Source organism: Corvus cornix, chromosome Z, assembly GCF_000738735.6.
Source record: "Corvus cornix cornix isolate S_Up_H32 chromosome Z, ASM73873v5, whole genome shotgun sequence".
Taxonomy (NCBI): Eukaryota; Metazoa; Chordata; class Aves; order Passeriformes; family Corvidae; genus Corvus; species Corvus cornix.
In genome coordinates this window covers 53,770,346-53,791,350 of record NC_046357.1, presented here as the reverse complement: position 1 = coordinate 53,791,350, position 21,005 = coordinate 53,770,346, and the positions used below count along the sequence as shown (strand labels likewise).

The following is a 21,005-nucleotide window of genomic DNA, read 5'->3' as shown; positions in this document are numbered from 1 at the left end:
TGGTTGTACAATTCCCAATTTATTTTAATAGCTACATTTTAAACCTAAGCCTATGTCTCAACTGTCATACATGATCTACATGCCAAAGAGTATCAAAACAACATTTTCAATGAGTCTGAAGCTAGCAGGACAAGAGGATTAAAATAGTTTAAACCAGTCTTTATCACACATCACATTAGCCCACCAATCTGTTAAGACCTTTGAAGTCTGGTGATGACTTCTATCCTGATTTTTCATAATAGTTAGTTATACCAATTACATTCTAACAGTGCACTCTAGCCAGACTTTGCAGACATGTAAAGCAGAAGTGAGACATTAAATGGTCAAATACTGCCATGCACACCATAGGCACTCATGACTCTGAGCAGTGTCCTGCATGGTCCTGTACAGGTACAACCTGCAAAATGCTGATTACATTCTGTACCTTTAGGAAGCTGCTGGTGTAGCTTTTACTGGGTTAAGCCACAAGCTAAATATGCCAAAGCACAAACTCAGGTTTGTCTAAGTGGGGTCTGACAACAGCAAAACAAATTCAGTTCCAAAAACTGTTTTAATGTGCACTGGAATAACGATAACCAAAGTAGAGCTGTAAAGTGCAACCTCTCATAAATATTGTATATCCAGCACTGAAATCAAAGAAGTAACTTGCTGTTGCTGCCAGTGAACTTGAGTGAGGGAGTGTGGGATTAGATGTGGAGTCTATTTGCATTAATTTTGCATCAATATCCATATTAATTCTAACATAATATTGTATCGAATTTGGGGACAGCACTCAGCTCAGTCTCCCTGGCGAATGAAATATCACTTGTAGAGCTTCAGTAAATCATTTAGTAGCATTAAAAAAAGTCAGGCATGAAATCAGAGGAAGAGTTTAGAAAAAGAAATGTAGCACAGAAAAATCATACCAGAATTAACAAAATATGTAGTGAAAGAGCCTGCGTATGCGAAGAATAACTATTCAAAATCAATTTCTATTTCCTCATTTCTACAAAGAATAAATTCTACCTGGCTGATAATAGCTTTGGATGATGACAAATCAATTCACTTGGGACTGACTGTACCTCTGTTACCAAGATAACATTATTTATCTGTGGGTGCAAACTACAAGCTGTGAATACAGCTAAAACCACACAAATAAAAATGTAGTTCTAGTAAAGACACTAATTGGCAGAAACCAGGGACTTGCCCGTATCGTGTAGCAGAGTTCTCCTAAAGTGAGACAGTCTGACAGGAGGTGATAAAAATGCTCACACTTCTATTTCACCTGGAATTTCTAAAACTTTAATGAAACATAAACTTCATGATCAAAACACAAAATAAAAGAAAAAGTCCTCACTTCTCTGCTGAGCCCTGAGCTGCTTTGGAAGAAAGACACAAGGATGTATAGAGATAAAGAGAGCTGACATTCCCAGGATTATGTGTGTATTTTCTACTGACATCATGCAACATGATGGATTCCCCAGTGGTATCTGTTTTCCAGTTAACCCACATTTCTCATAGGCTGGGTATACTGGTATTAACGACCCCTTTGCATCTAATCTCCTTATTTAAGGCATGGTCTTGCTTATTTGCCTCAATGAGAAAAACCTGTGGCATTTGGCTGATGGGGAAGCCCACCACACTTTGGTGCCATCTCCACTGGATGTTTGTGGTTTCTCTTCATTGTCACCCAGAGATGACAGGATTTGAAAACCAGCGTTTTGGCTCTCCTTTAATCTGTCACTGGCTCCTCCTCTGCTTAGTGTACCAGAAATCCTACTGTTAGCTTGAGTGAACACCGTGCCTCTTCACTTGTGAGGCTTCTCCATCCCATGATATACTGTTTCAAAAAATGCATGGCATTTACAAGGCATTGGTAAAAATAATAATCTAGGACAGACTGACTGATTGAAGTCATGGAAACTAGCAGTGCCTTGATGCTGCAGCCTGGAAGCAATGAATGCTGTTCCTTAAAAAAACAGGTGGAAATCAACTCCTTTTTTAAGACGGATGAGAAAGGGAGAGCCTTCACCTATAAGACAGTGCAATGGTTAGGCCACTGACACCAGAAGCAACAACCAACTTCAATTCCCATGACAGCAGATGGGGTCCCAAACCACCATCTCAAAGGCAGGTGACCAATTGCCAGTCAACAGTGCAGGGTTCCTCTTGTGTTCTTTTAGGTCCTAATTCTCCAAAGCTGCACTCATTCCTCTGCACAGGCACGCACATTTTTATGAGAAGCTGATACTTCCCTGGAGGAGAGGAGGTGTGTGCTTAAAGAGTAAGGAAAGAATGGTATCAGACAGAGTATGACACAAATGTTTAGTATGTTTCATCCAAGAAGAAGAAAAGAACACTCTTAAAAATTTGTCATTAGTTCACACTTGGCATTTGGTTTAAAATAGTGGTCTGTTGGGACAAGAACTAAAGATAGACCCACCAAAATCACAGGGAAAATTCAGTGGCAGCCTAATCAGGTGCCTAGCAGCCAAAAGGAATCTGCAAGATTTTTAAGTTGTGCCGAATTTGCAAGGTATACCTAATGTGAGTATAAATTCTGTAGTCAGTAGCAGGAAATTGTCAAAATCATAAACATCCAGAATAGTCCTGAAACAACCCAAATCTCATCTCACAGCTCTGACACATACTGTTACCAGTGTCCAACATAGTACTGCTGGACACTGTACTTCAGCCATTATTTTACATGTGTTTGTTTAATCTGATGGGATTTTGTGGGAGGTTTCCTTTGTGGAAAAGGGAATATATTTCACTGAATGGACCAAGTTGCATAAACAGATACAGTCTACAGTCTAGAACTGTGTCCCCAAATTAACCAAATAATAAACCTTCAAATGTAACTATTCAGAGTTAAGGATGAGTCCTTGAAGGTCAGCTCGTCTAGAATAAAAAAATGATGCCTGCTTCTGCAGCACAAGTGTTTTGAAATATGTTTATGTTCCCATTTGTTTGTATTGCATGTACAGCTGCAGTGGAAATATCCTGTTGGAGCAGTCACGGCATGTACACCTTCAGGCAGGAAAGCTCCCTTCCACGCAAAGCCCTTCCAGTTTAACATCCAGTTCAGGATATAGTTTAAACTCCAACATAATAGCACTGATCATCTAGAGGCAAAGACAGTAATGAAAGATGACCTGCCTTGCCCAGCAAGGCAAAGTCACAGCTAAGGTCTACCAGATTCAAACAGATCATCGTTTAAGTATCTAAGAGTCAAAATTGGCCTTCAGATTTCAAATAGATGTGGTGTTTATTTATATGTGTTACAAATTGTATTGTGTGCATTTTATATTTTATAATGTGCATAATTTCAAACAATATATTAACATAAAAATCTCAGATAAAGTGGTAAGAACACATTGCCTCATTTGCACAACTTTTTTTCTTAAATGCAATGATGGGCACTTAACTATGTTTGTTTGAAAGTACATGACATTTATCTTCAAACTGACGATCACAGCAGTAGTAATGAAAATAGTCTAAAATGGTTTACTCTATTAACTGTGTGGATTATTTCTCTGTTAAGCTGTTGTAGGTATGTCTTGCAAACCTATCTGAAATAAAAGAATTAATGTGTGGGGAAATGTCTTTCACATAAAAATTGGAATATAGATTAAAATATGCTGCTTATTAAATGTGGTTCATTAAATTATTTATTGGAATACATAATTATTCATAATATTAAGATATATATGATAAACAATTATTTCATAAGGTATGGTTTGCATGTTGTAATATAAGAATATAACATGCCTGCTTAAATTAGCCTTGTTCTTAACACTATCTAGCCAAACAAATTTGAATTCTTAGCACTTGTTTGCTTTTGCTTTTATTATTATTAACTATTTAACAATCACGATACTTTAGAACAAGTCTCTTAACCGTCCCTGTACATCAGCATGACAAGATTAGTTGCTGATGCAGGTTATCAGAAAATGACAAGTCCTTTCTACAGAAAATTTGGCGTCCCAAATGTTCCTAGATGGGAGGAAGTTTAAAGTGCAAATATACTGTGCAAAGGGTTTCTAAAAATGGCATTGTGGAACTTGATGTTTCTCATGTTTTGGTTATCTCACAGGTTGGTAAACCAATCCTCTCAGCTGAGAACTAGCTGGAGCAGTCAGAAAACTGTTACATTAGTTGTTTGAGGGCAGGGTGCTAAGAAGGCAAATATAAAATAAATTTAACCTCCATGTGTTGCAAATAAATTTATCCAGCAAATAAAAAGAAAAGGAATGATGAAATTAATGCTATGCCACTGCTACTTTTTCCAACTCTTGTTTGTTGTCTAACCATAGCCATGAACCCCAATTTGATACAACTGGCATTACTGGTAACTGTACTATGATGGCATAATTTGTATGCCTGCACTATTAAAAAGTCTGCTTATTACCTAGGCTTACCTTACTACATTACTACCTTATTACTTAGGTTGATTCAAGTGCACAGAAGTGATAAGGATGTGGAGCCCTATTATTAACAATACTGATAAATCTGATCTTGGCTCTATGGTGCACGTAAATTTGTACACTAAATAAGCCCAGTAGAAGATGCTGGTGAGGAGCTTTGTGACAGACAACCATGGCAAAACAGTGAACGGACTAAGTTTGTCCATAGGCATACCTCTGCAATTCATGGAGAGTTTCCTCACCCTGAAAAGTGTAAGTTCAGGAGATGGACATTGGTGGTCACAAGTATTAAGAGTTTCTAAAAACAATGAACAATGCTCATAGACAAAAACGTGTAATACCTTCCACGACTTTACCATTTTGGGCAGTGTTTTGACTGGATAAATACAAATGGCTGGCTGCCTGGGGCCTGGTGACATTGGTGGAACTGAACAGAGAGAAGCGTCTGCTGGCAACACACATTTTGAAGTTTGGAGCTTCAAAAAGGGTGTTTTCTTCTTCAAAGTAGGAATAAGATTGGTAAACTTAATCAAGATGTGATATTTAAACATAAATGAATTAATGGTATTTTTACAAAGTTGTTGGATGACAAAAAACACCTAACAGCATTAGTCCTCCTGGTTTAGCAAAAGAGTGAAATCAGTTAAGAAATATAAAAAATGAAAATCAGCAAAATATGATAAAGAAAGCTAAAGTTATCTTAGTAAAAACAATGTATGGCTGGCAAACTTAGCAAAATATACAAGCAACAAATACAAAAATGCATCAGTTTTCAGATGGAGCTGATGAAACCGTAAATAACTAAATGCAGAAGAAAATTGTTCAATATATGCTTCTGTTCCCTATTTGGGAAAAAAAAGATTGTTTGATGAAGTACATTCTGTTTTGCTGCTCATCAATATCTTCTCAGGGATAAATATTTCTGAATTGGCAGGCTTGCAGAGTTTGTACTCAAGAGCCATAAATCAGTTAACTGGCTACTGATGTTCATTTAAAATAATGCTTAAAGTATCAGAGAAAGTACAGAAGATGGGAAAATCCTAATCCAAAATTTCAGAGAAAACTATTTGCATAGGTAGCCTGACATAAATCTCAAGAAAAATAAAGGTAAAATGGATATCTAGGTCCATAAATTCCTACCCTAAGTTCTACGGGCATGAAGAACAGTATCTCTTTTTTGAGGGTGACTGGTGCTTACTCAGCTGTTCCTGAGGCTGTACACTCGCACCAGGAAGAATGGGTAACTAAAACTGGAAGTTTGGAAGAGACTGCCCAGAGAGGATGTGTCATTACACAACACAAAGGAAAGAACCAAGAAGACAAGCACCTGTCAGGAAGTAATGTAAGAAGGTTTGCTCCTGCTCTGGGCTGGGGGATGAGGCTGATGCATACTAAAAATCCCTTTGAGAACCACAATGCTGTGATACTGGAGTCTACTAATGAGGAATTAAGGTACACAAATGTAATTAATTCAAGCCAATGCAACTTACCGGAAAACATCTCCTACACAAATAAACTCAGTTTCATTCTTTGATAAATTAGCATGTTAGCTGATAAGGATTTATATACAAAGAGAGTATACTCCATTTTTTGTCAGGCAATTCATTTATTCCTTGAGACATTCTGAGCAGGAGGAAAAATTATGTCACCTTTGCTAAGCATTTTTAGAAAGTGCGCTTTATCTCCCTTTTGTTTTCAGCAACTACATTTTGCTCTTCCCAGGCTTCCCATGAAACTTCTGGACTATCATTACACTGGAGCCCCTTACCTACTCTGGTTGATTGGTGATGACTGCTGCTTTGCCAGTTGTTTGATTCCAGGTACTGTGTCCAACATGTGAGTTACTCCCACATGTCTTTCAAGAGAGACATTAAAATGTCTTCCTTTTACTAGGAAGACACATTCCTCATTTCTTCTTCTATGCTGTAAACTACTACCACAAAAGTTGGAGAAACTTAATGACAACTTCATTACTTAACTAAAACTTCAACTTAGGCAGAAATTGTTTCATAAATTCATGAGGGGACAAATGGAACAACTCTAGAATTGTTTACGCATGAAAAGGGGTTGAAAGTCAGTACTATTCCACATTTCTAAGAACTTGCAGAGTAAGTAATCTGCAAATGCAGCTATCATAGAGAAACCACTATTGAATAGAGATGTTATTGCTGGAGTGTCCTATGGCTATTCAACCACACAGGAAATATATACAAATTTACTGCTGGTAAAACTTGTAAATGAGAAGAAGGATGGAATGGCTGTTAAGAAAGGTGATGGCCTTTTTATTTTTTTTTTTTCAAGTTAGTGTATTTTTTTTGTTTATTTTTCTAAAAAAGCTACCTGCAATGCTTCCTAATACTAGTTTAAAACCAAGACGAAGAGCAGCAGCTCTAGAAAGGGAAAGTTCCTCCCAAACTGACTCTTTGTAGTAGGGTGATAAAAGGGTCAAATGTAACTGTTACCTAATGAAATGGGAGAGAATCAGGTAGAAAAGATTTGATATTACATTACTAAGATGTAGACAGGTGTATCTCAAAGAAGTTGAACGACTGGAGATGCCACAGAGAAATGTATGAAAGCATTTGAAACCTGAAGAAATTAACTTGCACTGAGACTTAAAGAACTCAATCTATTACGTTTCTCAAAAGAAAATGGTGTGTTGACTCGATGCCAGTATGTAACTCACAGGGAGAAAAAGCAATTTACCAAACAGTTCTTTAACTTAGGGTAGAAAACGCACAACAAGAACTAATGGTTGGAACCTGAAACCAGACAAAGCCAAACCAGAAATGAGCAGTTTGCAAATCATAAAGGGAAAGGAGCAATGGATTCCCCATGTCTTGCATCCTTTCAGCCAAGGCTGAATGACTTACTAGAAGAAACATTTTCACCAAATTGAAGTTTTAAATTTCAATATAACACCTGGTCAAAGGTTAAAGACCTGTACCTAAAAGTGGACAATAAGGGATCTAAATATCCTTCCCCACCTAAACAACATACATTTGTGAAAAAAGAAAAGTTTTCTACTGAAACGGAACTTTCTGAAAAATTCTAACAAATCCAAATCTAAATCCAAATCTGAATCTGGATTCTAACAGAAAACGAAAACTGAAATGTGAAAAATCTTTTGGATTTTATGTCAGTACAAATAAAAATTATTGCTATTGAATTTTGGAGGACATCTCTCAGGGAATACCTCCTTACAGGGTTGAGTGTTCTAGAAGAGTTTGTAATCACACACTGGAGTAAGACCTGCCAACGTGCAAATGGATATGGATACATAATGCACTAATGAGATAGCATTAAGTAGTATCAGAAACAACAGTCACAGCAGTCTAATAGTTCTCAAATGCTTCATAGGAAATATCTGACTGTAATAATTTAAATTATTCATTATTACCACAAAGACAGCCTCAGGGACCCTAAGACAACAACTAACTAGTTCACTCTACTCAAAAAAATTGCTATGATAAATAGATATGTTTGAGTACAAGAATAATTTTTGATGAAACTGTTTCTCCAGTATCAGTAGTGCCTCAAGTACATGTAACTATTTTGTAGAACAGTAAATGAATGAGTGTTATCGAACTCTCTGACACAAGCAACATGTGGCAATTCAAGTCAATGCTTTCAAATTCACATTTTCATATTTACTTTTGAGGCTCTGGCACTCCGGAACAGATTCTGCAATATTACTCAACAGGTCTCTATAAACTTTGTCCTTTCCAAAGCACTGTAGAGCTAAGCTACTCTGAGCACAACATAGGAGCTCACATCCAGCTAGGTTTACACATGAAATGAAAAGCTGTCTGCAACACCTGAGACTGAGCAGGAGTATAAAAGCAGAGCTCCTTTGAAGAATCAGGAACAGGAAAAAAGCTACTTACTCCCATGCTAAGAAGAGATAAGTTAAAGTTGGACTTAGTGCAGCAATTGCCAGAGCTGTGGCTAAGAAAGTCTGGTGCTTCAAAGTTACTGTAATGATTTCCTGTCCCCGACAAAGTACAGCAGCAAAAATGGAAGTGCAGGACCAGTTTTAGCAGCAGATGGGAATGTTAACATGGGTGATGAAGCAAGCTTCACACTGCAGATTCCTGAACTCCTCCACTTGTGTATTAATCTTGCAAATACCTTAAATTAACATGCAGCTAGATACAGGAACCTGCCACCTTGATGAAAAAGCTTCACCATTTTATCTTTCCTCCTGAAATTCAAAGTTTTTATTGACAGAACTACATGCACATGAAGACATAAAATGCAAAGAGCTTTACAGTAAACACTGATTAATGTAATATTAATACCCATGAATGACTAGTGAATGCAAAAATAACATTTTTAACAGAATGAAAAAATTGCTAATTGCTTTATTTTAAAAAGTGCATGGTTTTGTTCCTATTTCTTGTACTGCTTGATGCCTATCCCTGGTCATGAAACACTAGTATCATAAAACAGCTCAGAAGAGTCCACATTAAATTGATTGAAGAGTGAACAAAAAAAAGAGAAGCATTGGTAAACTGGGCTAAAAGCTATTAAGAGTACAAGCCAGGTATTGTCGCTGCACTTGATACAATTTGTGGTTGCTTCTGCCTTGTTTGTTATGAGCAAGATACATAAATGTGTAAGAGTGGAACTGTAGTGTGGTGCAAATACAGCTGAGGAAAAAAAGCATAAAGAAGTAAGTCGATCCTTCCCCAGAGCTGTCACAAGCCTCACTAATGCAATTACCCCTGCACACAGACCCTGTGGTGTTGGAGAGTCCATCTGACCTCACTGGAGAGCCTCCTGTTTGAACCCCAGGATCTGCTCAGCATGGGGTGCATCTGCAGATAGGCTTTTCTGAGGAAATACACAACTGAACTCTTGAAACAGCAGGCAGGAGTAACCTGTTAGATAAAGCCAACAGAAACTACCACTGCCATAATCTAATGGGTAATTCATTGTTTCCCTGGTATCAACACAAGCTTTGCAACAAGATCTCTACCTGATCAGCACTTGTGTGTGGGGCCACAGGCTGCACACCTGCTCTGCCAGTGAAGGGCTTGCTGTTCAAGTGATGCAGTCAGTTTCTTGGATTGGTGTTTTTAAGCAGATCTAAAAGTCCAGAATAATTTTACTTAAATTTACCATTGTGCCACAGAGTATTATTGATGCTACTTTATTAATCAACACAAAGCAGTAGTTTTGAGGGGACTCTTTAGTACCACATTCTTTCTTGATATTAAATCAAGCTATGCCAAGGACTCAACTTATTTTTCAGTGAGGTCTGCAAATCTCATCTTTCATCTGCTTTGGTCTGCAAGTTTCATATGTACACAGAAAAAAATATCAAAAAGCACCTTAGTACATATATTATGAGTTCAACACATCTGGAAACGCTGTGCTTTTACTGTGAGGCTCAATGGATGACAACCCCGCTCTTTGTTGAGACAAACTTTGTCAGAAACCACAATCAGGCCCTCTTCCCTTTTTTCAGTTAGAAGGATTTGAAAAGACAAAGCAAGAAAACAACCACTTTCTACAATATGACAGACCTTCTTTTGGTGCTGACACACAAAAAGGTGACTACCTTACCTGGAAAACTACCGCTCCATAGTCACTCATGTACAAACCTGCATCCTACACAACCATCATGGTTACACACCATATGGCTATGGAATGATTCTGTGTGGTCTTTTGAAACTTAGGCAAGTATGCCAGCAAAAACTGCACAATCTTACACGGATATGAATTACCATTATCATGATTTCTTTACTGACAGGTAATACGTCCTATGGAAGGCTGGACATAGCCTTGGACTACTTGGTCCAGGTGGCCTGGCCTGAGCAAGATAATCTTGATGACCTCCAGAGGTCCTTTCCCACCTCAATCATTCTGTCCAGTCTTTTTTTCCCCTTCTATTTATTTATCTGTAAAAACCCCCCAAACCTGCAGTACTCTGTTAGAAATTATATTAATGATATTTTTAAAATTCAAATTAAAAAAAAAAAAGCTGTGGTTGGCTTACCTAAATGTAATTAAATGCTTGATATATAATACAGAGTTCAAGCTTGATGTTTGGTACTAGGAAATACTATCTGAAGACTCACTCAAGAGCACCACCAGCACACATCATACCTGTCCCACAAAATTAAGTTTGTTTTTCTTCTACCAGCCACTTTATTCAGCTGTATGAATTAATTCTTGCACTTTTTCTCTTATTAGATAGACATATTCAAGTCTAGGCTGTTCTGTGAATAGAACTTTTCTTGATTACTGTCAGTGTTTCATTCCATTGTTTGTCTTTTAATGTTATAATTTCCTTATTTCATAATGTTTTAACTACATTGGCTGCAACTGTTAACAGAATAACTAGTGATTTTGGGGGCCAACTAGGAAGGCTTTAAAAAGATTTGATTAGGCAATTCATTTTACTAATGTTACAACATCTTCACTTGATTACTTTAAATGAGTGTTGGTGCATATCCACTTTGGCAAAATACTGCAAAGTTTAATCTTCTCTCCTAAATAACAAGCTTTCACTGGCAGAAACACATGGGCTAAGGAATACAAACAGGATTGAGGAAAACAAAGGCCATGTTTACCCGACAAAATTTACCACAATACCTATCCTTGGGTGAAGTTCAGGCCACTGTCCTGAAATCAAAGTGATTTAATTCCTGAACAGCATCACAGATGAATGCAGATCCATGGATCTGCTTTTCCCATGTGTCTCGGTTTTGAAAGACAGGTGTCTGCTAAGGAAGGCAGAGGCCCCCCTTGAAGTGGCAGATATAACCCCTTTTCCCTCCAAGTTATTATATTTTGAAATCAAGGGCCTTTAGGCAAAGATGTGGGAAATAGGAATAACAGTTCTTTACTATATATATATATGTATATAACCAGTCAAACAAAACAACAACAACTATGGCAGTAACAGCAATCACAAACCCAGTGCCAGCCTTCTCGGCTGTCAGGCCCTTTCCCCTCGGGTGCAGTTCCGCTCGCAGCCGGCAGGGGCGCTGGCGGCTCCCGGTGAGCAGGGCAGGTGCGATGGTTCCCCCGCGGCTGCAGGGGGCGCTCCGGAGCGAGCTCGGGGAGCACGCGGCACTGGTGGCCTGGGATCCCGGGAAGGATGGAACAAAGGCTTCACAAACCCCTGGGCAGCTGATCCCGGGCTCTCAGGAACAGCAGGCTGAAACGGCAGGGACGGACGCAAATCCTGGGTGGCAGGCGAGATGTATCCAGATGGGAGAACCCCACGGAGGCCCAGGCAGGCAGGGCGAGCAGGGCTACAGCGTAGCGAAAGCTCGAAGCAGCAGCGGGGCAGGGCAGCCACAGCCCGGTCTCCAGCAGGGCAGGGAAAGCGGCTTTTGGGGCCCCGGCGTTGTTTCCAGCAGGAAGAAAGAACGGCCAAAAAGAAAGAAGCAGCAGCTCCTTTCTCTGCAGCTTCTCTCTCCGGATGCTCCGAGCGAACTGTCCCCACACCCAGGTGTAGACAAAAGGAGTAGCCAGGCCCGCCCCACTCCCCTTTTTGTCTTTCTTAAGTACAGCTATTTGTCCCCTAGCAACATGCATATGGGAGAAAATTCCTTTAACAGGAAAAAAACTAAGACTAAACTAAAACCCCAACACCATGCCTACTTTCAGCTATTCCTCCCCAGTAGTTGCTCCAGTAGGATGACTTCCCAAGGGCTTCTGAACTCCCTGCTCCAGAACTAGGAGAAATGTTGTAAGGTCTCAGAGACACAGCATGAACTACAACTACTGTTAGCAGTAATGCAGTGCAACCTGTCATTAAAACATCTATTCCACTGTCTGCGTCAAATTCCAAGTGTTGTCCAGTCTCCTAACCAGTAATACTCCCACCCTTACTCCATTTTATGTGACAATCTTCAATGTACAGACTGCTTTATAGTCTTCATCTTTCTCCATCCTACATTTTCTTATGTCTTAGATGGGAGATGGATCCATCTCCTCTGAGACAGAAGAGATGTACTTTCATTTGATTCCATTAGGAAGGTAGGTTAAGACTGAGACAGAAGATAACCTCAAGTCTAACAGAGGATCTTAACTAGGGCTGAAAGTGAAGAGAGTAGGAGATAGGAGTCTTAGAAGTTCCAACCCCCCTGTCATGGGAGTTTGAGCAAACTTCCAGTAGACCAGGTTGCTCAAAGCCCCATTCAAGTTGGTTTTGAACACTTGCAGGGATGGGGCATCCACAACTTCTCTGGGCAACCTGTGCCAGTGCCTCACCATCCTCACAGGGAAGAGTTTCTTTCCTGTCTTTTCTAATCTAAAACTGCCCTCTGTCAGTTTGAAGCCATTCCCCTGTTGTCCTGTCACTTCATGCCCTTGTCAAAAGCCCCTCACCAGCTCTCTTGTAGCACCTTTAAATATTAGAAGGTGCTCCAAGGGCCCCCAGCAGTCTCTTCTCCAGGCCGAACAACTCTTTCACTCTAATCTTCATGGGAGATGTCCTCCACCCCTCTGAGCATCTTCGTGGCTCCTCTGGACTTGGTCCAGTGGGACTACATCTATCTTGCACTGAGCACCCCCGAGCTGGATGCAGTCAGCCACATGAGGTCTCACCAAAGCAGAGCAGAGGGGCAGAACCAATCACCTTGACCTGCTGGTCATGCTTTTGATGCAGCCCAGGATACGGTTGTCTTTCTGGGCTGGAAGTGCAGAGTGTTGCTTCATGTTGAGTTTTTTGTCAACCAACAACTGCATATCATTCTTCTCAGAGCTGCTGCCAATTGACTGCCTGCACAGCCGGTATTTGTGCTTGGGATTGCCCTGACCCATGTGCAGGACTTGCACTTGGCCTTGTGGAACTTTATGGGATCCATGTGTCTTCTGCAGGCCCATCTCTCAAAATCCCTCTGGGCGACATCCCTTCCTTCTAGCATGCCAGCTGCAGCACACAGCTTGATGTTGCTGACAAACTTGCTGAGGGTGCCTTCAATCTCACTGTCCATGTCACCAACAAGATGCCAGAAGATATTAAACTATGACACCAGCATGCACCAAATCCTTGAGACGTGGATGAAAGACCATGAAGGTGGGACCCACAAAGTACCTCTCGCCACAAGAACAGACAATGGATTTATTATGGCTTGCTTTTTCTGTATTGTTGTTCTCAGGCTTTCAACATTTATAATTATATGACTATTTAATAATAATTATTAAAGTGTATTCATTCCTTTTTGTAATCAAGTAAGACATGAATCAATCATGGCAAACATTTTAATTACTTCATAATTCTTCAATCAAAAGCTTTAACAACTTTATCTGGAAAAACACAAGTAATTTTTTCAGTTTGATGGTCATTTATTTTGTCTCTAGTGATTTTAAGGGAAAAGCAAGAGACTCTGAGATAATCTGCAGTAGGAACTGCCTGTAGTATTGCCTGTAAAACCCAGTAGGATTGCCTGTAAAACCCAGCATACTGAATGGTCGAATATCAGACCCTTTTTGGAAAAGCTGGCTCAAGAGATGTGACCATAAGGCAGTTATTTCTGAACTTATTTTCAGTGCAAACAGAGATAAAAGATGGGCTTCCAAGCATAGAAGTGAATCTTTCTACAGCAAAAGGTTTATTTGAAAAGATCTGTCACTGTTCTGATTGCTCTCATTGTCATTCATTGAAATACCAAGGGCAGTGCTGCCAGGATTTGAGTGTGGGCTCTTTCAGTACCGCAATTCTCAAGAAAAGAGTGAAATAAAATCTCTCACATTAAACAATAATGCTTCTACATCTAGTAACATTTAATAAATTTATTACATATTACCCCAATGTAGGTTTATACTGTTGCTCATATAAAGACTCTGTATGAATTATTCACTTGGTTCTCTGTACATCTTTTACAGTTGTTCATATACAAAACGATTACAAGAAATATAGGCAAAAACATGTGAGCAAACTGATAATTCAGGAGCAGTCACATAAAGTTATACTATTTTAAACTACATTTATATTACAAAGAATTAGCCTGCAAATAGTTGTCTTACATTAAACCATTATAAAAAATCTCTGTTGAGAACTTCTAAAACATTAGTGATCTTAATTCATCTCAATGTATGCACTAAATACAAATACGCTACTTTTACTGACTGAAATCCTACCCAATTTAAATTAATTCTTCTACCACTTCTGTGCACCTTGGAAATTCATTAAGTGGTGCAGAAACATTAAGGCCACTGTGACCCATCTTCAACAGAAACGTAAAATCACGACTTATTATTTACAGCTCTAATGAAGCATCAGTCTTCTTTTCAAGTAACACTTAAGATTTCTTTTATATAATACCTTTTAGATTATTTACATTAGATGAATACAAGAAAGAGGGGAGATGCTCTGATGTCAGTGTTTGCCAGTGTACAATAAATACTGACCAGTTGCTATCCAAGCCCTAATTTACCAGACTAAAATGACCTCTACATGTAGCCTTTCACAATAGCAACAGACACATCAGAGATTGGAAGTTAATCCTATTTTAAAGAATTCTACTCCTGAAAACAATATTTTTCTTTTAAACTGCGGTAATCTCCCCTAAAAGAGCATAAAGTTGGTAAATGGATGTTGAATCTATGAAAATTTCAGTAATATATAATTTTCCAAAGCACCAAAGAGCAGTGTCAATTCTATACAGAGCTGAGGATCTGCATGGTGAGATCCCAAACCATAGCAGAAATGTAATTAAAGTCTCTTGTTGTGAGCTCTCAAAAAAAAAGACCTACATTTTCCAAACCTTAAAAATATCTTGTAGTAAACTCAGTTTCATCTGCAAGGCTAGGTCTCACTAACAACCTCACAAATGCAGACAGATATGAAACTAACTTGTCAACCAAACAACTGCATCCCACAGAGCAAGGTCAAATATTGTTTCAGCTTTTAAATCAATATTGTATAGGCTGTGTCTTCCTTTGAACTTGGTTTTACATTCTACAGAAATATGCTACCTATGGCTTTTAGGAAACCTGATAATCAAGCATGAAAGTTCAGTGACTGCTCTATGTATTTTAGATTACTTTTCTACAGAGATTGGAGATTTTCCTTTTACATTGATAACTACATCTATTTTCTGGAATTATCACACATTTAATGAAAGTCTCTGTGTTATTTCATGTGCTTCTTATGATTATGATTCATTAATGAAAAACATAGCTTTTTAAAAAAGCAACAGAAAACTCACATCAACATTATTGGATGCTGCAAATAATTTGCTTTGTAAGCTACACTTCTGCTGAACAGCATTCAGGAAAGTGTCTCATTTATTGTAACCATAACTTTCATTATGTACTTCTTTAAAACCTTGTTGCCTACATAGAGTTAGATATTTATTCAAGGCTCTATGATAAATTTCCCAGTTCTTGTTATCACTATTATTTTTCTTAGACTCTTACATATAATGCCATCAATTACTTAAACAGAAAGGAAGACTAGAAAAATTCAAGCAACAAGTAGACAAGAGAACTTAAATCCCACACAAAGCAAAAAAAAAAAAACGAATAAGAGTGGGCTGCATAAAATAGCAGCAGTCATATGCTGTCAGCCACATCTTGCTGTAGAAGGGTTAAAATGCATTTTAAAATTAACAAGCTGCTTCTGGGCATAAACATGTACACTGGCTTACTGCAAACAAATGGATGTACCTGCAGAGACACGGGGACAGTCTGGCAGCATGGACTCCACGGATGTGTCCAGGGGCTCGGAGCTGGACACCCAGTTACAGCAGTTCTGTAAGAGCAGGTAGGCAATTCTTGGGATAAGCCAAAAACTCAGAGCAAAAATAAACACCGGTGTTGCAAGTAAGGACAATGATCACATCAAAATACTCAAACTAATTTACATAGCAGTCCCCATAGTGACTAGACAGTACCCTACACTAACTTACTGACGATGAAATACTGTTGTTTCACACTAAGTAAGTAAGAGTAAGACCATAATTCAGGAGATTTGTAATGTTCTGAATTAGCATGTCTTTTAAGAGCTTTGAGAGCCAGTGGACTTGAGTAGGTGTTTGGACCAACAAGTGGCTAAACTACCCACCACACATTTTCAGCTTTTCCTAGTTGGTGTTGATATAACACTCAGCCTGCTCATTTGCTAACATAACAAAATCAGAATTTTTCAGGGTGTTTTGAGAGTACACTGTGGAAAGAATGTCTAAAAGCCATCAAGATAGCAGATTAATATTCAAGTAATTGGAAATATAGCTGAGATGAAGGTGCATGAACATTAAAAAAAAAGGCAAATACTGGTCTCTGGGGAGTTATATTCAGGAGGCCTTTACACTTACCTTTCATTCCTGAACCTTTGAGTAGGATGAATTTACCATGAATTTCCTAAATGTTTTGCTACAAATGCTATCTATTCAGAGTAGTCTATAAACTGAAGTATTAGATAATATGATTTTAATAAAATATGCTAAAACTACACCAAATTTACTGAATTGAAGATTTAATTATAAAGCACAACTACATTTTTAATAAGATTACCAGCTGAACAACAAGATTTACATTGCTTGCTCTATTAAAAATCTGAATTTTTCCTTTCTGAAAACCTGATTAACTCCATTAAGGGGAAGAGCCAAAAAAACCACTGAACTTTCTTTGAAAAGACCCAATCAATTTTCATACAGATTTCTAAAAAAATCATGCCATCAGTCATGATAGTAAAAATGGACAACTTCTCTTTCTGGTAAACAGCATGTATTGTGTATTTGTAGATGCTTGCTGCCCTAGTTGTGTACCATGGAGTCCGTCCTCACTGTGGAAAGATCCTTGACTGGTAGATCAAGTATCTTATTGTATTTCCTTAATTCATTCTGTCTGGAAGAAGATGTCAGCTGTGTTGCAGTGAGGAGAGAATTTCAAAGGCTTCAGTCCCCACCAATAAAGGGCGAGGAATGGCTTTTGAATAGATTTGTCAAGGCAACCCTACTGTTCTGGGACCAGGGAGAGCAGGGACAACATAAAGGAAGGGTTGCTGTATGAGATTAGAAAGTGAAGTTCACAAAGCATGGCAGATTTTTGTAAGAAACAGTAGATCAATGAAACTATTGAACTCAATGGAAAAAGAAAAAAACAAACACACTATCCAGTAATATATTTAGTAAAAAACTGTTAAAATGGAAGTATTTCACAAAGGTTTTAAGGTTTGAAGTAGTAAAGCATTATAATTTTATGATTTGCATGTGTAATTTTAATTAACAGCTGAATGTGAAATTGCAAGTGTAAGGTGGTAGAAATTACAAAAGAAGTAGAATTTTTATGAAGTATTACAATCATTTGAAATAAGTAAAATTAATATTAACTACTGATAGAACACTACATCAGAGAGCTGGAGATAATACAGAAGATTAGCACACAATTAACTAGCTTTTATATACAATGTGACACTTGCCTGTAAGAAATAAGTATTCTCGAAAGCAGTGTCAAGATATGTAAATGGATGATTTGTTTTATCATTCATCACAGCTCCTAATAAATTCAAAAATCATGACTTCTATAGGTACTAAAAATAGGCCACCAGTGATACAGGAGAGATAGCTCTGATGAAGAATTACTTTATTTTAACAATTCATTCTTTCAATGACAGCAATTAGCCCTACAGACAGGCAGCGATTAGGTGTATATTTTAATTATTATTCATTTTACCACTAGCCTTAAACCTGATTAAAGTAAGAGATATCCAGGTGATATGCTAGTCTTAATACCACTCAGCCGCATTTCACATATGTAAAATTCTTCTTTCTTATAGGAGATTTTTAATGCTAATGTAAGTTATGACACTCCATCCACTTTTTAGGCCATTAATCATTTAACTTATTCTTTAACATCTACTTTCTGCAAATGAAATTAAAGGTAATGCACTTTTCTTATTCAGACTAAATGCTTAAAGAAAAATGGAGTTGTCAGATTCAAATTACAGGATTTAAAATTTCAGTTTTACTACATAACACATATTTTAAGGTTTTGATTTCCCTTAAAGAAAATGGGGATTTCTCTGACAGAGCCTGTAGGGGTTAGCATTCTTTATATTTTTAACACTTAAGTCAGAGCTGTCAGGCTGCATCCCAGGTGATCCTCTATTCCCATCAGTCGCGGCCTATAAAACTTTAAGGTTAAGTCAGGAATAGGCACTCTTTACACAAAGTTTCACTAAATCCATGAGAAAAAGTCAAGTCTAACAGAAAGCTCAGGATGTGACTAGTTTAAATTCACTCTGTGCAGCTATGTTTTAGTGTTCTGCCATGGGAATGCACAAAACACAGAGATGAGCCTGATCTGGTGAGGATGAGACTCATGAACAGTAGCTTAGTTGGTATCACTCTAAAAATACAAGTTTTAAAATCTCAGCAGCCCCATCCCTGAGTATAAGAGCTTCCAAGTGCTACAGGAGTAAATACATATCAAAAAGCTGCTGAGAGAAAGGTTATTTTGCCAGTTCCGAGAATCATCAAATTGAGTCATGAAGAGCTTAAAGGGGATTTTCCACCATTGCCAGGTCAAACCAGTACCACAGAGTGCACCCAGGACTTTGCTCCAGGTATCAGGCACTGCATGGCCTGCCTAGTCATGTCTCTAATTTTGCTGTGAAGAAACACTGGACTTGGTGCTTCTTATTTTGACTGCTAACTTGGAAATGGCTTTAACCTTGGTTATTTTAGTGGCTGGTGTGAATACACAATTTCCACTGTCCCATAATATGCTGTCTTTCACACCCAGACATGTTTACTCAGCCACATACAGATGTATATACTCAAATTCTTTAAAAAAACATGGCCTTACCTCTCTCATCCACTCTCGAATACTTTTGCCAACTTCTTGATGCCACACATTGTGAACAGAGTCTGTCAACGCCACGGCAGTTACCCTATTCTTCACTTCTGCCTCTCGTTGAATCATCTGTTAAAAAAATATTGTATTTACATTAATTCCTTTTATTGAATAGAGTCTGCTTAGTCAGAGATAACGATCTTAAATTTAAAACGAAACAGCAATACAGATTCAATACTTGACTTCACTTGTTTTAAAGTTTATACAATTCCTAACGGGTCCAGAAAAACAGAAACACCTATTATTTTTGATAAAAAATAATAATACTAACTTTTAACTGACTGAACTATTCAGTCTTATTATTTTCCATGTGGCTTGACAATTCTAGGATTAAAGGTATCATAGTGAAAAAATGGAAGATTCCCTGAGGACACCTTTTACAAGCTTCTCCAAGTTCCTATTTCAGTTCTTCAGGGAAGCTGGTACCTGTGGTTCACTGTAAGGTTCTCATGACTATCATCTACTAATTTTCAGTAGATTGCTGTAGTTTTTCTGATGTACAATCTCACTTTGACTTGTATGGGTTTTTTTCTTTTTCTATCCAATTTAGCTATCTTGCATGCTCACCATGGTCCCAAAATTCTTCTCTCTTCTCTCTTATTCATATGCTTACTCAGCGAACACCAAAGCCTCTCAACATTTTTAGGATATTAAAGAGCCTCTGTTGCTGCAAATGACAGTATGACTAAATAATATCAGTTCTAAAACAAATTAAATGATTGCTGCAAATAACACAAGCGAGCTGACAAAGATGCCGTGGAATTCAGCACTGCTATGCAAGATAAAAGGTACTGGGAAGAATAGTTTTATATCAAAGAGAGACAAAAAGGTTTTAATCTCCTGACATGAGTGATCCTAATTTGTAGCACTGGATCAAAGAAAGCATAATAAATTATACTTATAAAACCCGAATTTCACAACTGGTGTCATTATCACTGTGTATGCTGCAATAAAGTTAATAGTTTTTTTAAGCTTCCCTTTGTATAAATGTAACACATATCACATTTCTAAAATCAGGCATTCCTTCTTCATGCTCTATTAACTGCTTATCAGACAGGCTGCACCTCTGAACCCACTGTTCCATGTCCTTGCCATAAGAATGACTCCAAAACCCTACCAAAAAAAAAGTTTTTTGAAAGGGACAGTATCTAAAAACAAGACCTGTCAGCCACACACACCTAACTCACTTTAAACCCTGCTGTACATTGAATAAGTTTTTGAAACACACCATATGTACTAATATTCCTGTTCCTGTGCAGTGCATTCTAGCACTCATTCGGCTGCACTGTCTTCCACAAAACACTGTGATTAAACAGGCAAAGGTGCAAAAATACCACTGTCCTTGAAGCCCACATACCTACCAATTATTCAGAGTTATTACACGCTGGGTGAAGTTTAAAATCATCACCAGCTCAGGGTATTCCAGCATGACTTCCTCCATGAAGGGCTGGTATTCAGAAGCACTTCTAATGACCAGCAAAGATAAAAAATATGCTCTGCTTTGGAAAAGCAGTTTTTTCTCAAGCTGCTGTGTCCCATGTTTCTGTTTCGAAAACTAGCCACCCAGTTCATCTTAGAACATCACCTTTTTCTTCAAATCACAAGAAAATACAAAGGTGCAGCTCCCTTTTTCCTTTCCAGACCTAGCTCAGGTTTGCTATTCTCAATTTCCCTATGCACATGTAAGAACTGGCAGCTATTGATCACCATCTCTTTCTACTCTTTCTTCATATGGTACATGCAGTCCTTGCTTTTCAGATCATGTATGATATATAG

The 21,005-nt window shown here is 38.1% G+C and overlaps 1 protein-coding gene across 6 annotated transcripts in view; it reads right to left on the bottom strand.

The window, feature by feature from the left end:
• The window catches only part of FAM172A (family with sequence similarity 172 member A), a 265,595-nt gene that overhangs the window by 55,515 nt on the left and 189,075 nt on the right, over positions 1–21,005 (bottom strand). For all 6 annotated transcript variants that reach the window (XM_039567672.1, XM_039567673.1, XM_039567671.1 and 3 more), the window contains 2 exons: positions 19,182–19,298; positions 16,041–16,125 (listed from right to left, as the gene is read on the bottom strand). In XM_039567672.1, coding sequence (XP_039423606.1) covers positions 16,041–16,125; positions 19,182–19,298 — 202 coding nt within the window. The remainder of the gene's footprint in view (positions 1–16,040; positions 16,126–19,181; positions 19,299–21,005) is intronic.